The sequence below is a fragment of the Trematomus bernacchii genome, unplaced genomic scaffold (assembly GCF_902827165.1).
Source record: "Trematomus bernacchii unplaced genomic scaffold, fTreBer1.1, whole genome shotgun sequence".
Classification (NCBI taxonomy): Eukaryota; Metazoa; Chordata; class Actinopteri; order Perciformes; family Nototheniidae; genus Trematomus; species Trematomus bernacchii.
In genome coordinates, this window is record NW_022987593.1 from 11,193,785 (window position 1) to 11,209,575 (window position 15,791).

General features: G+C 40.2%; 1 protein-coding gene across 1 annotated transcript in view; it reads left to right on the plus strand.

The window, feature by feature from the left end:
- LOC117482394 (protein tweety homolog 3-like) overlaps window positions 1–15,791 on the plus strand; it is a 31,337-nt gene that overhangs the window by 4,145 nt on the left and 11,401 nt on the right. The window contains exons 3-8 of the mRNA XM_034130509.1: window positions 6,974–7,170; window positions 12,876–12,987; window positions 13,880–14,100; window positions 14,913–15,008; window positions 15,156–15,228; window positions 15,371–15,446. Of these exons, the coding sequence (XP_033986400.1) occupies window positions 6,974–7,170; window positions 12,876–12,987; window positions 13,880–14,100; window positions 14,913–15,008; window positions 15,156–15,228; window positions 15,371–15,446 (775 nt within the window). The remainder of the gene's footprint in view (window positions 1–6,973; window positions 7,171–12,875; window positions 12,988–13,879; window positions 14,101–14,912; window positions 15,009–15,155; window positions 15,229–15,370; window positions 15,447–15,791) is intronic.

Genomic DNA, 15,791 nt, shown 5'->3' on the forward strand with positions numbered 1-15,791 from the left:
ACACACAATAGAGAGAGAGAGAGATTCTTCTGTGTAGTGTTTTTCTTTCTGATGTGTTTGGCTCAGGTTCATTCGTATTCAGCTCTCGAGCTCTGAAGCTGCTTAAAACTTTCTTCTCACACAATGTCACTCACTCACTCACTCACTCACTCACTCACTCACTCACTCACTCACTCACTCACTCATGTTGTTATTCTAGAGGACCTTTCCCTTAAACACACTGGTTAGCATTCATTTACGAGAGCAGTTGTTCTCCGGTGACATTGACTTAATTTGGGATGCTGACTCAATGTCTTTCTGTAAGACAACTGCCTTATTTCTTTCTCCCGACGACCTGTAATAGGAGCTGTTATCCTGAGGTTCTGCAAGGCTTTAGAATAGCGTGTGTGTGTGTGTGTGTGTGTGTGTGTGTGTGTGCATGTTCGTCTGTTTGTATTATGGTAGAATCGTCAGCTACCAGTCACAGTGAAACAGCTGCAGAACATTACAGAGGACTCATGTGACCTGTAATAACACATTTTCCCAGCTGTCGAAAGTAAATCTAATTGGTGTTCTGAATAGTTTGCTATGGTTTGCACAGTGAAAGATATTATCATTTTGAAAAGGAACAAAGTGGATCTGTATTTGTTTTTATTTATATAAGAAGGGACAATGCACACGAATTAGCATGAGCACTTGAGTCATGTATATGTGCCAGATTTTGTCACAGAGGCGAGTTTTCATCTGCAGTCCCTGGTAGGCTGAGGATGGCATTAAAAGCACAGACAAAAACTCATGAGCACAATTAAAACACATTTAGACAATAAAAAGCACTTTAAACCCAACCTATAAGCACACAACAGATACCAAAGCACATACATATGCACAGATAAAAGCTAATAGGCACATACATTTACAAAAATAATGAATTAGCCCCTACTCATGTTTATGTAAGCATGTTTGATTGTCCAGTAACAACTGTTTTACAGATTAGGAGAAAGAGGGACCCTATTATGCTCATTCTTAGGTTCATATTTGTATTTTCTGCCTCTACTGTGACATGTCTCCATGCTTTAATGTTCAAAAAGCTCTTTATTTTTCTCATACGGCCTGTGCTGCAGCACCTCTTTTCACCCTTTGTCTGAAACCAGAGCCCAGTCTGCTCTGATTGGTTAGCTGGCCGGCTCTGTAGTGACTGTTAAGTCAACAGTTTAGAGATGTCCTGCCCCTTAGCCTATCACGTACAATGTGTTGGAGCATAGTCCCTATGTTATGGAATTAAACAAAGAAGTCCAATGGAGGCATTTGACGGCACAATAACCTATATAACACACTACAAGAAAGGGAAAATGCAAAAGCATAATCGGGCCCCTTTTTTATGTTTAAAATAAGAAATAAGTCAAACAAGTCAACAAAGGCCTTTGTCTGAACACAGATGAGCCGTTAGTGCTTTGGTTGCTCTTTGACCCAGGAGAACAGGTGAAAAATCGCAGAATGAACCCGAGGTCAGTCAGCGCCTCAGGAAAGGAGTTGAGAGGATAGTAGTGGAGCCCTTTAACTATAGAGTAACACACGGGCAGGGAGAGTGCAAGGACAACTTACTGAGGTGGAAGTGATTGATCCTGTCAGCTCAAACACACACACGCACGTTCACAGGCGTGCACGCACACACACTGCAATGGCCAGATTGAAAGTAGATCATTGTGCTTGACCGTTTAACATTTAGCCCCTCCTCCAGCCTGCAAACTGATCTCCAGTAGCATAGATGTACACACACTTACATCTAAGTACACACACGCACACACACATGCACAGACAAGCTCACCACGCTTATTAGTAGCTAATTGATCCACACTTAATCTGCTCTGATGGTTTGTCAGCCTGACAGTTAATCTAGCGGCCATCATACCAGAGGGAGCAGAGCGGCTGTCTGCAGAGACCTTTCCCTTAATCTGATTATAAATGTAACATTAATCACATACACTTAAAATAAATAAATACTGGATCCGGTGATGTTGCTTTATATGCAAACATGTACTGACATGATAAGTTGATTGACAAGTTTATGTGTCAAGTAATTGTTAAATTAATTTGTCAATGACACACAAACATGTCAAACATCCAGTGGTCATGACTTTTCAGACGTAAACATGCTTGTCTTTACTTTCCACAGCAAATGTAGTTATTTTGGTTCTAGGCCTAGGATGTTTTTCATTTTTAATTGTGACCTTTACTCGATTGACAAGCATGAAAAAAAGATTAAGACTAATAGACAGTTTTATTTTTATTATGAATTAATCTGTTTGTCCATTTTTACCCATATGACCCTCAAGGTCAGATTGTTTGTATTTCCAACCAAGAAACCCAATTATATATAGTTGAATATATGACCAAAGAACTGCTTGATATATGACTCGAATCATTAATTATTGATTTATTATCTAAAATATTTGGTTTTTGTTGACTATTTACTAGTTCAACTCTACACTTGAATTCATATGGAAACTAACACACTTTATAATGTCATTTTATATCACTGTATCTGTTATCCTATTGTTATTCCTTTAGCGTGACATATCAATAAAAGCTTTGGCCGTCATAGCGCAAGGTTTAATTATTTGAAGATTAATGCATTTTACTCTCTATGGTATTATCGTTGATTTTAAAGACACAATAGGTCAAACAGTGCATTAGTGGAGCACAGTACGCTTTTACCATAGATGTTTCAGACACTAAGCCTATAGATAATAACACAGGATAATACCAGAGACTAAGAATCTACCGAGCTTATCTCCCCCCTCCTCCCCCTCTCATCTTCTTTAACCTGTTGTGGACAAGCAGTCTAGCAATCTGTCGATGAACTCTCTCTCAACCCTGCTTAACCAACTGGTTTCTCATGAGAAAGAGATAATGTGCCAACAAAGAAACTGACAAATGACACAGATGCAGGTTGTTGCTTAGATTTGATACTTTATACTTCATTTGTGTCATTTTTCATACAATATGGCAGAACTTTCAGGTTTGGCCCAAGCCCCCAGGAAGTGCGCCGGACTCTGAGGAAAATATTCGTTGTGACCAAACGACGGTACTACACTTCCGTATCAGTCGCTGCGGCCGGAAATACTTTTTCCCATTGACTAACATTGGGAAAGAGACGTCTGTAAATCGTTGGATAATTTTTTTTTAACTAAATAAACTACCCAGTATGAACGTTTGTATAGCCCTTATTAAAAACATTCGGTCCTCAAGTTGTAAAATGTGCTAATAACGTTATTCTGAGTTATTTTCCTCTGCATTATGAACGCGGATCTAACCCGCGGGACCGCGCCGCCCGGCACGTTCATGTGACGTGTTCAGTACTACATGAGTTTTACCTTTACCCATGGATGCACAATAAGAACTGATTATATGATTATATGAATATTTTCGTGACGTTTCGCTCTCTCAAAAGTTGGGCCATTTTGTCTTCATGCGCCAATGAGCAACTCTCATAGGAATGAACGAGGCCCCGCCTCCTACGCTGTATCCAGTTCTTATTATACATCCATGGTTTGGCCTCTTAAATATATAGGCTTAATGTGTTTCTATTATATTAAACTAAACATACAAATACATCACCTTAGATTTTGGGATGGACATATACCCCCTGATTTATCCATTTATCTGGTAAATGATATGCAGATTATTTTATAATGAACATAATTGTAGTTGCTGCCTTATGACTGACTATCCTGCAAGTTGTTGAGCTCTGAAAACATGAATAAACATGCAAATGCCGTCTGTACAAGATCTTACATGGCCTAACCTCACCTCTGCGCAGACAGTCTATCAACACAAGGACAACTGGATATAGGTAAACAAGAGGTGCAGCCGGAGGAGAAGGCGTTATTACGCTTAGGAAAAGTTATTTTAGTCACAGTACAGAACAGGCAAAATTCAATTTATTTAAAACCTATTTAAAAGCATGGTAAGTTAGGAATCAGTTCTATCTATTGCATTGTACAGCCCTCTGTCTTTCTCTACTGCTTCAACCCGTGGCTTTCCACTGGCTATGCAATATGTATGTTATGTTTAATTATTTTTATTAGCATTTCCAGCTTTGAGATTCTATTTACTATTTATTTACTCATTATTTTAAATATATTTAGTTTTTATGGTGACTTTACATCGACAGATAAAACATATAGCCTCTTGAATGAGATCACCTTTTACTATTTAAACTGAGATTTTTAAACCACCTGAGCAGCGTGAATTTCCCAAGTTCATTTTAATTCCTATCTCCTAGCCTGTAGGCTGTAGTTAGAGACAATAGAAGTGCTCTGATGCCTCACCAGGGACTAAGGGTTGTGGTTCGGACTGCGTATCAAAGATTAGCGTTCTTCCCTCCCTTCAGATGTCACATTACACCACAGGTCACATCCTATTACAGACCGATATCAAATGGTGTCCTCTCCGCTGTAGTGCTCCACTGACCCACTAGCCGCGCTGGAGGAGAAGCAGCCCATCAGATTTAATGCAGTGCCCTTTTGCTGGCCTGGTAATAAATCTACCACTAATCACACTTTACTTTGAAATGCCCGACCTTGTTAGTCTGCATTGTTCCTCAATGTGAAAGAGATTTGTGCCTTTGAAGAAAAGCTGGTGACAGAATATCAGCTGCCTGCAGTGTGGCTGGTTAGTCTGAACAGTTATGTCTGTGATGTTAATGAGATTCAGGAATTTCCTTGGAAAAACAACATGCCAGATCAGTCTCCAGAGGTGGAACAGATAAGCAACAGACCGCATTTTGCATTAACAATCCAATCCCAATGGAGATACAAGTGTTGTTAGCCATGTTTCTGAGGATGAGGACTTTCCTTGGAATAACACTGCATACCAAATCAGGCTCCAGAGAATAAAAGCCATCTTAATCAGATAAGTACATGTTGTCCTAGATATCCAAAATGTATCTTATTGGAGATACAAGTGTTTTTAACCATGTAGCAATAATGGTTAGTCTGCCCATGTTTTTGCCAAATATCAACAATTATTTGATGGATTTCCAAGAGATGTTCTACAGATATTTATGTGGTAGCGCTGACCTGATGATGACCTGGAAATGGTTTACGACAAAATACAATACAACCATTGACAAACCTTTCAGCTTCACATCTACTTTGTTCTATTCTTATAAGCAAATGTAAGGATTACGCGCTAAATCTCCCAATTACAGTAGTGAAGGCGGTAAACATAATACTCTCTAAACATCACAACATTATCATTGAGCTTTTGAGCATATGTGCGTGTTGAAGCATGGCTGTAAATGATTAATTTTTAACCCTGGAAGAAGCCCCCTCAAGTTTGAATGTTACGGTTGTAAATGATTCTGATTTAGACCTTTTCAAACCTGAAGAGGTCAAATAATCCTGTAATTCAAAAGACAAAAAGAAAAGATCTGAGAACAAATGTTAATCAGAAAATCAAAAATCAGAATCACAACAGGTTTATTGCCAGGTAGGTTCAGACATATGAGGAATTTGACTTGATGTCATGGTGCAGACATAAAATATAAAACAAGAAATCTTTAAGGACACCGTAATAAAATATAGTTAAATAGCAATAAAATAAAGCAGTAATTTACATGGAAATAGAATGCTATGAATGAATTATAGGATATAAAATATGAAATATGAAACAAGAAATATGTGCAGTAAGCAGTATGAACATTGTGTGCATTAATGTGATGCATATAGAGACTACGTTGTGGCTGAGGTAAGTGTCAGTGGGGGGGGCCGGGCCTTGTTTAAGAGGCCGGTAGCGGAGGGGGAAGAAACTGTTCAGGTGGCGAGAGGTTTTGTGGGAATGCAATTTCCTTGCTTTCCTATGCTGTTATTTATCTTGCAACCCCACAAATGTAACATCTAGGTCCAGACGTCTATGTGGGGAAACACTGGCCCAAACCTTTATACTTTACATTTCCTAACAAAAATCCCTAATACATGCTTTACATTAAATGCTTTATGTAAATGAAGTCTATTCTGGCACACTCAATTCACACGCATGTTTACAGTAGAGAAATCGCTGCAGGGTGAGGAAATTGCTGGCTGGCAGGGAGGAAAAAATCAAGTCAGCACGAAACGCAGCAGTAAAGAGGCCCGGGAAGCCAGGAAGTCTGTGGGAATCTCAGAGGTGGAGACAGATTTTGTTATCATTCGTGGAGGAGACCCCACAATAACACTGTTGCTGTTTCTAGAAGGACTGTGGCACCATTCCTTTGTCGACTGTAAGCAGTGTAGCAGGTGGACATTTCTGTTTTCCAGAAACGTGCCTTTGTCTCTTCTTCATGGCCCTGCACCACAAGGACTTTTCCAGACATTTACTGTGTGTGTGTGTGTGTGTGTGTGTGTGTGTGTGTGCGTGCATGCGTGCGTGATAAAAACAGATGTAATCAGTTCCAGACAAATTGCTGTAACAGCCCTCATCCCTATCTTCAACCATTTCTCCCTTTTTGGTTTTCACTTCAGTCGTGTCCTTTTCACATCTCCTTCTTTTCCTGTCTCTCGAGCGTCTCTTTTTGTTCCAAATGTAAACCCCCCCCTCCCCCAGCCCTTCCTACTTTTACACTTCAAAGCTTTTAGAGGGTGTGTGATCTGTGTGGTGGGTCTCTGCAGCACTTCCGCTCTCTCCATGGAGGTGTGCACGTTTGATGGTGTGCAAATGTGTTTTTCATGGAATCCATCAAACAGCCATTTAACAGCTACTACTTTATGGCCGCAAATAGCTGCAGAGAGAAACACGATCTGTGCATCTGTGCACGTCTGACTGCACAGGAAGAACCAAATCCTCTGTCTGTCTTTGTGTCTTGGTTTCTGCTCATATCAACTGATTTGCTTCCTGTATATATAACCCACTTCCTTAATTGTCCCTCATGATAATGACTGACGTTTGACAGAAATCGTTCAACATAAACTGAAATTTGACACAGTTTTTCTTTTTGAATCTCTCCTCTCTCTAGTCCATTTTGCTGCTGGGCTCTGTGGCGTTGCTGTGTCTGGGCCTGGACCTCATCTTTCTCCTCTTCTACTCTTTCTGGCTCTGCTGCCGGAGACGTAAGAGGGACGACTCGTCTCACTCTCACACTCACTCCCAGCAGCCCAGCCCTGACTGCTGCTGCACCGCCTGGTGCGTCATCATCGCCACGCTCGTCTGCAGGTGAGAGGTTCTCCCCATCAGATTGTGAAGACTTAGTATGCATGTATTGTTGGAAGATGTTAGACCCCACTTCAACTATAACATTGTTTTATGCAGAATGCTTCAGTGAGTTAGGGTTAATATGTTTAATCATCATCCCCAATTAAAGCAATTGCCCTGTAGTCTTAAGAGGATTTTTTTAATCTTTTCTCCGGGGATTGATGAGGCACTGATTCGCTGGCTTTGTAATATAGTACAGCCTGTTGCTGTACAGCTGCACAGGCAATATCACTAAAACTGACACTATGTTAGTCACATAGTTACCCAATTAACATTATGTGCACCGCGTTGCTTGTACATTGGTATGGTACATTTCCTTTAATTACTATATATGGATATTTCTACCCATTCTATACACATTTTCTAATTAGCACTTTAAAACTGAAGTGAAAAGCCATAACTCGTTTTTAACTACTTGATAAGGTTGAGAAGTTCGGGAGAAGATGCACTTTTACATGCTTCCAATCCACCAGTCACTCCAAAAATAGAAAATGTATATTGTTATAGTGTCAGCGACAGATAAAACTGCATCTTCCCAGGTTCACATCCAGACGGGGGCCATTGTTACATATCAACATAACAGCTGATAAAAATACTGCATTGTCAAATAAATCATAATGGATTCTCATTCTCAACAAATAAATGCCATCCTAGCTTGGAAACAAAAACAAAAAGTCATAACATATTGGAGCTACTAGAATCCTAATACATAATCCAAAGAAACACATTTTATTTTGCAGACATTTCAGACGTTGGCTTAAAACTAGAATAAACTTGCAACCCAACATCCAATGTAAGTATTCTGAAAGAGATATGATAAGCCCCGTATTGCAGTTGTGGTTAGACATAATCACATTTTTATTCCAGTGAAAATGTGATCTGCTCTTCTGTGAGTTTTGGAGTGGGTAGTCTAAGGAAATCCTTTTTTGAAAATGATTGAATAAAGTCAAACATGTACTGCCATCCAGCAGAAAACATGGCTGCTCTTCTCCCTTCTTGCAATGCCAGCATTTTGGATGTTCACGATGTTCCCTGGACCGCAGTCATATGAACATAATGACTGTAAATCGACCTACATTTACACAAATCAAGTCCACTCGGTCTTATTTAAGCAGGAAGGCCCATGTGGTGTAACTGGGAGCCAGCCATGTGGTTACACTCCACTGTTTGTGTTTATCTGACTCTGAAGGCTGTGTAAACTGTGAGATATTTCAGACATCGACCCAGCAGCAGGGCACAGAGTATTGTGACCACAGACGCTGAGCCGCAGTGTGGACTCTGCTCTTCTAATCACACTCGCATGCACCCAAAAACATACAAACTATTCCTCTATCATTTACTCCCCCCCCCGATCACTTCTTTCATCCCATATTCTCCCCCGTCTTCCCCTTTTCTTCATCTCTCTCAGTCTCCCTCCCTTATTTCTTATTTCACTCTGATTGGTCTTCTCCCTGGCCTAGAAAGGTTACCATGGAGACAGAAGCAGATTTGATGCAGAGACGAGAAATAAATTATACAGTCAGAGGGAGCTATGTCTGTCTGTGTGTGTGTGTGGGTGTGTGTGTGTGTGTGTTTGCGTGACTCAGTGCCGAAGAGAGTTTTTTTTTGCGCTTTTTAATATTTTATGATTAGCTTTAATATTTCTTATTGAATATTTTATATGGACCTGAGTATGTGTGTGTGTGTGTGTGAGAAAAGAGTGTATGTGTGTGTGCGTTCCTGGTTTGCTCATGCGATTCTTTGTTCTCAATTTAATATGACATCATACCTTATTTTTGGCTCAGCACCAACCACATGTGTGGGCTTCCTCCATTTGTGTGCAGGTGCAGAGTGTTTGGATAGGAGAGGCTGCTTCTTGATTTAGTGTTTGTGTGCATGTGCTACGTGGAGAGTATGTGGTGCTACAACAATCAGTCTTTTAATGGATCAGTCAATCAACAGGAAATGTATTTAATTGTTTTGATTCTCAAATATTTGGAGATGGATCCTGCTTTTCCAGAATACATTGAATATCTCTGGGCTTTGGATTGATGGCAAAAAAACAAGTAATTGTAGGATATTGTGGACTGTGGACATTTATATTTGTCATTTTTTTCCTATTTTTTCGCGTGTTATAGGCAGAAATACTTCTTTATTCTCTTCTTACATTTTTAAACCCAAAGAATGAGCAAGAGATTACTTAATAAAACAGTATGGCATGGTGATACATCACTCCAATCTTTCCCCAAGACTTGTTCTTTGTAATAATTCTTTTATTTAGGTGACATGAGGCCAAGTATGACAAACTGAATCTGCAGCTGACCATGACTCAATAAATGAACAGCTCTAACACTGAATTTTTATTTTTATTATTACAATCATAAAATTCTTATTAAAGTTACATTTCTTAGTATTTCATTCCTGGTTAATTTTCCAACACCGCCCGTGCTGCATGTAGGGCATTTTAATCCAGCCTGGGAATGGCGGGCTCAGCAGTAAGGATCAAAGCTACTTAATAGATGTGTATACATTCATTAATGCATGGGTAAATGTCAGCAGTACTTCGTATCAAAAATGGCGTTTGATCATAAACATGTGAAGGATTATAACTTTGATGTTGCTTGGGTATGAGATGGTGAGACCCAAAGAGCTCATTAAAGTCAAGACGAGCGTCAATGCAGATCAGACTGAGGCCTAAAGAATAATCATTATCAGTCTTATATTGCAGTATTTTTTCACTAAAGGGCATTAGGTGTCTGTGTGTTGTCAACTGTTTACATGCAGTTTGTGTGATCAACACACACTAGGGCTGTGCGATTATGGCAAAAATCCTAATCACGATTATTTTGGTCAATAATTGATATCCCGATTATTAAAAACGATTATCCATTTACTTTGAAAACATCCATTTATTGAAACAAAAATGTGAACAGTATGTTTTTAACAGTTGATTACCCTGAACTTTAAGTATAATTCAACTGAAAAACCAAAAAAAAAAAAATTAAAAAATAATAATAATTACATTTTTTTTTTTTTTTTATAAAAATAATAATCGTTTTATTTCGATTACGTTGTTTTCGTAATCGTTGCAAGCCAAAATCGTAATCGGGATTAAAATACGATTAATTGCACAGACCTAACACACACTGCTCTACGTACCGAGTATAAAATGAGACATGTCATTTAGCTGTACCGCTAATTGCATGCATTTCTTTTGGATACAGTTTGGTTTGGACCCATCATGGACCCAGTTATTTCACTGACTACAACATGTACTGTCTCATCCACTGAGCTCCAGTTGCATGCATGTTAGTGTGCTCATTTAGCTACAGCAAAGCATTATAAGCTTTATTATGTCCGTCCTTTTCACCTGACATTAGAGTTAAGCAGCACTTAATCTCACAGTTAGCTTTAGTTCAAAGTGGTTGCTGTAACTTAAATATCTCAGTGATGTATGTGTAGGATCATTTCCTTTGTTCAAAGCTAATTTGGCTAATGTTTGTCAGCAATTATTGGACTTCTGAACCAGTGTCTACCTTCCCCCTCCCTGTAATGTATCATATCCTAAACTGTGGTTGATTAAATAGTACACACACACACACACACACACACACACACACACACACACACACACACACACACACACACACACACACACACACACACACACACACCGACCGTTGGCAATGACATCGGGAGAAACCTGGGGTTAAGACATGTTGGTCACTATTGCTGGGATAACCCTTCTGATTGGAAGACGACCGCATCAACTCACAGCCAGTCGCCCCTGGTAATAAAGTCAATAATCCCCTGATTGGAGCAGCAGGTATTAAACCAGCCAGATAAACTCATAGAGAGAGGAAGGATGAAGGGAAGTGGAGAGAGAGAAAGGAGTGGCAGGAGGGGAGAAGATGATGAGTAAACAGGAGTGAAGAGGGAGAGGATTTACTGGTTAAACTGAGAGGACATGAAGGACGGAGTGAGATGGTGGGCGTCAGGATGGGTGGGGAAGTTGTCAGATAAAACAGAAGATATTTACTCAAACATACGGAGCACATTAATGTGTCTCCATGCCTTTAATCATCTTTAGTTGCTTTCTCTTGTCAAGCTTGTTTCCCTCTGTATTTGTTTTTTTTATGTCAGATGTGAAGTCCATCGTTTAGCTCTGAAACACACTCTTACACAAAGGGGTGTGTGTGTGTGTAAACCAGCTGTAACGCGGGGCTACTTAAGATCTAATGGGCTAGAATGAATTGCTTTAACAATGCCCATAAATTTCCCTCCACAAATCTGTCTGTTGTTAGTGCACAGACAGAGACATCATCAATACAATGAGGGCAGTCATACACACACACACACACACACACACACACACACACACACACACACACACACACACACACACACACACACACACACACACAGTACACATACAGTACACAAAGACAAAAGAGGGGGCTACAAGAGCTTTGCCTGGGCGAGTGAGAAAATAAGAGCATCATGGGGAGGGGCTGAGTGGGAAAAAGGGTCAGATGTGAAGGACTAAGTGTAAAGGGGATAAGATGGTGGTGGTGGGGGGGGATCATGTGGGCGGGGTTGTTGTGGTTTGAACTTGATTAAGGGGCACAAGGTTTTAGAAGAAAGAGTGTTGGGGTCATGAACCTCAGATATTGTGTAGCATGTGTCATGTGTGAATGTGGATGCAGAGCTGCAGAAGGATCATATTATGTGCGGTCTGTTGACCCAATTATTGTGTAGATTCTGTGTGTGTGTGTGCTCGTGTGTGTGTGTGTGTGTGCAGTCCTGTGCCTGCTGGAGGCTGGGTGGGGGGGGGGGTGACACCAAATCAAAGAGCTCAGCGCCCCCTGTTGCTGTTTAACAGAGGAACTATATTAATGACTTGACATCTTGATCCATTATTGTGTGTGTAGGGCTGCATCATCTGAGGAAAATATGCAATAACATTTTTGAATATCGATATAACTTGCTATACATTTTTTATATAAAAGTCTATTCAATTCTACCTTTCTGCTGCTTTCAGTACACTGCAAAAAAATCAACAAATTGCTTATAAAAAAACAATGCAAACAAATATCTTCGTCATTCTTTTATTGAATGAATTAAACAAAAAGACAGCAAAACTCGATTAAGTGAATTCAGTTCTACCTTTCTGCTGCTTTCTGTAAACTTCAAAATCTTTACAAATTGCTTTATAAATAAAAAACAATGGAAGGAAAGGATTTCCAACATCCAAAAAGTGAATGATAAAGATTTTTTAAAGTCATTCAAAAGAAAGTAGAAGTAGAAATCAGCACTTCAAAATGTAACTGCAATTTTAGAGCCTTTGAGCTGTTTTTATTTCCATTCATTTCAAAACCATAGACATGCCCAAGGACACTTAGACATATTGACTGCAGTGCAGGGGTTTGGGATTGAACAATTTACTCTCTGATTGGTAAACACTCATTTACCCCCTGCTCCACAGCCACACAAGCAGATAACGGTGTTGATGTTAGAAAAACGATAAACTGTTCGGCCCTTGTTGTGAGTCTGCATGTATGAATGTGAGAAAATGAAAAAAAAACGATTATTGAACTCACTCATCCATATTGATTACGTTTATGCCATCCGATGGTTGAATTAGTCATTGTGTTAACACTTGGCACTTCCTGTTTTCTGCCCTCCAGCGCTGGCATTGCCGTGGGTTTCTACGGAAACGGGGAGTCGAGTGATGGGGCCAATCGTTTGGCCTACTCCCTCCGTCACGCCAACCGCACCGTGTCCGGGGTGGAGAAACTGGTGAGTGGCCTGCTGGATCCCTACACTGCACCAATGTCAAATAAATAAGGAAATATATACGACACGATGCGATGATACTTCATTGTCAGAGCGAGTCTGAAATGTTTCTTGCATCAGAGCAGCTCCATTTGTAACGTCAACAAGGACCAATATTCAAGACAAGATATAAGGGAACCAACATTTAACATAACATTACAATCACTGAAGAGAACCAGGCCCTTTAACTTAGGATTGACTGGTGCACAAAAGAGAGCTTCAGTCTAACTTTTTTAAATCGTGGAACCCTGTATCTCCGATTTGAAGGCAACAATCTATATGAACTGTTCAGGACATGGTTGGGTTCAGAGATGACGTTGGACAGCCTCAATATGTTATCATGGTAGGCTGATTCATAGAGTCTCTCAAAAGGTTGACCTACTATCTGAGCAGATTTCCAACTGGTGGAGCGGTTTTGACTTTAAAGCATTAGACAAACACTTGCAATACTCTAGACCAGCGGTTCCCAACCTTTTTCAACTCAGGGGTTGCGGCCCACATTCAACCATAAACAATACGTAAATAAAGTTCTGATTGGTCAATTCAGAACATGTGACACGTTGTTAATACAGTAGTACAGACCGCTGTCAAGGACTGTAATGACCGTTGCTAAGGAGGATCAAGAAAGAGAAAGGGAAAGAAAATCTTAATAATGAAATGTTTCCACACAAATCATAATGTTTTGCAAATTATTTGGCGGCCCACTTGCAATGCGTTGGCGACCCATTAGGGGGCCGCGGCCCACAGGTTGGGAACCGCTGCTCTAGAACAAAAACAGAAGAATAATTTGTCCTCTCGCATCGAAGGACCTAATATGATCCATCAAAGCTGATTTGTGTTTCCTGTGAACGTCCAGGTGACGGACAGCGCTCTCGCCTTGAACCAGACGGTGGAGGAGAGCTTGGTGCAGCTGGAGACGGCCTATCAGGAGCAGACGGACTACGTGTCCATCGTCCAGAAGCTGCAGGGCCAGCTGGACGAGCTGGTGCGGCTGATGGTGGACGTTCCCTTCTGGTCCAACACCGACATCTCCCTGGAGGACTTGGCCCGCAAGACGGAGGCGTTTGATTTTTACAGGTCAGTTCTTACAAGTATTGATATGTGTTCGTGAGATACAAAGTATTTGCTGGATGTGCAGAGGGGAATCTGCAAAGTTATGGTGTGGTCTCCACCTCGAAGAAGTGATTTTATTAGGACTGTACAATTATTGGAATTCAGACTTGGGCAATATTCAAATGGAGGAAAGTGCAATATTTGGTAAAGGCTAAATACATCAAATATATTTAGGAATAAAGTGTTGTGGTGCTTTGGAGGAGTCCCAACGTACACATAGGTTTGTAACAGATTATCTAAAAAAAAAACACACACCTGGATGATTGAAATATATTTTTATGTTTAAAAAATGATCTAATGATGATCTAATTTCGTCAATGATTTTGCAATTGCAATATCACATAATAACCACAATTAGATGTTTTTCAAAATTGTGCAGCTCTTATTTTTATGTAAAGGGACTTCCTATTGAAGTAAAGATTAAAAAACGAAAAAAATAGGTTATTCATACAGTATTATACAAACAATAAATGAAACCACTAGGGCGTGATAAATACGTTAAACAACCATTACAACAATGGAAAGAGTAGATATTACAAATCCCAGTGAATGAACCAATGCCATTTTTTTTGCTTTCATACCTTATAAGTCAAAAACCTTGAATAAAAATGAGCTAGTGATGTAATTCTCAGTTTGACCCTGATATATGTGAATGTCCTACACCGTGTATGGTAAAGCATTAATCAGCTGATGTGCTTTGCTTCTAATTAGCAGCTGGTTTAGTTATGTAAGATCCCCTATTTGTCCTAAACACTGTGTAAATGTGTGTGTTACAGGTGGTTGGGGTATCTCGGCCTGCTGCTGTTTGATGTACTCATTTGCCTCCTGGTGCTCTTCGGCCTGATACGCAACTCTCGAGGCACTCTGATTGGGTAATCTACATTACATCACTCTCCAAAACCTGCTCCTATTGGACGATCCGAGTCCTTTGTACACTCTGAATCTGTGTGTGTTAGAGCACCTCATGTTGCTCACTTTAACGACATGTGTGTGTGTGTGTGTGTGTGTGTGTCCCATAGAGTGTGTCTGCTGGGTGTTTTGACTCTGATAATCAGCTGGGGGTCTCTCGGCATGGAACTGGCTGTCGCTGCTGTAAGTGTAACCATGGCAACATCGCAGAGCTCCGCAGTGATGTAATCTTTTTTCTTTTTCCCACCGCTCGAGCGAGTGTGTTCTCAGTGTACTGTAGGCTGATGGGTCGTGTGTGTGTTTGTGTTTGCTCACCCTCTTACAGTCAGCCAGCGACTTCTGCGTCTCCCCGGATACCTACATCACCAGGGTAACCAAGGAAAATGCTGTCATCGACCAAGGTACGCAGACTATAAAATACAGAACCAGCGATCAGAATTTTTTTTAGGTTTTTGTGATATAAAACAGGGTTTCCAAAACATTCAGACTGAGTGAATCATCAAAACAATGCAGCCTCTTCCTCCAAACACTTCTTAGAGAGTCAAACCATAGACTGTTTTTACGTTTCAGATTGTTTTATTTTAGTCTTTTTAGATGCCTGAAGACATAAAACAGTACAGTATGCCATAAGAAAAAGCAAAGATTCTTCTTGCCATTGTCTTTCACAACCGCTCATCATCTGGGGGTAAATTACAGACTCCACACCGCTGGAGAAAGCGCCATAAACAGCATAAAGCAGTGTTTCC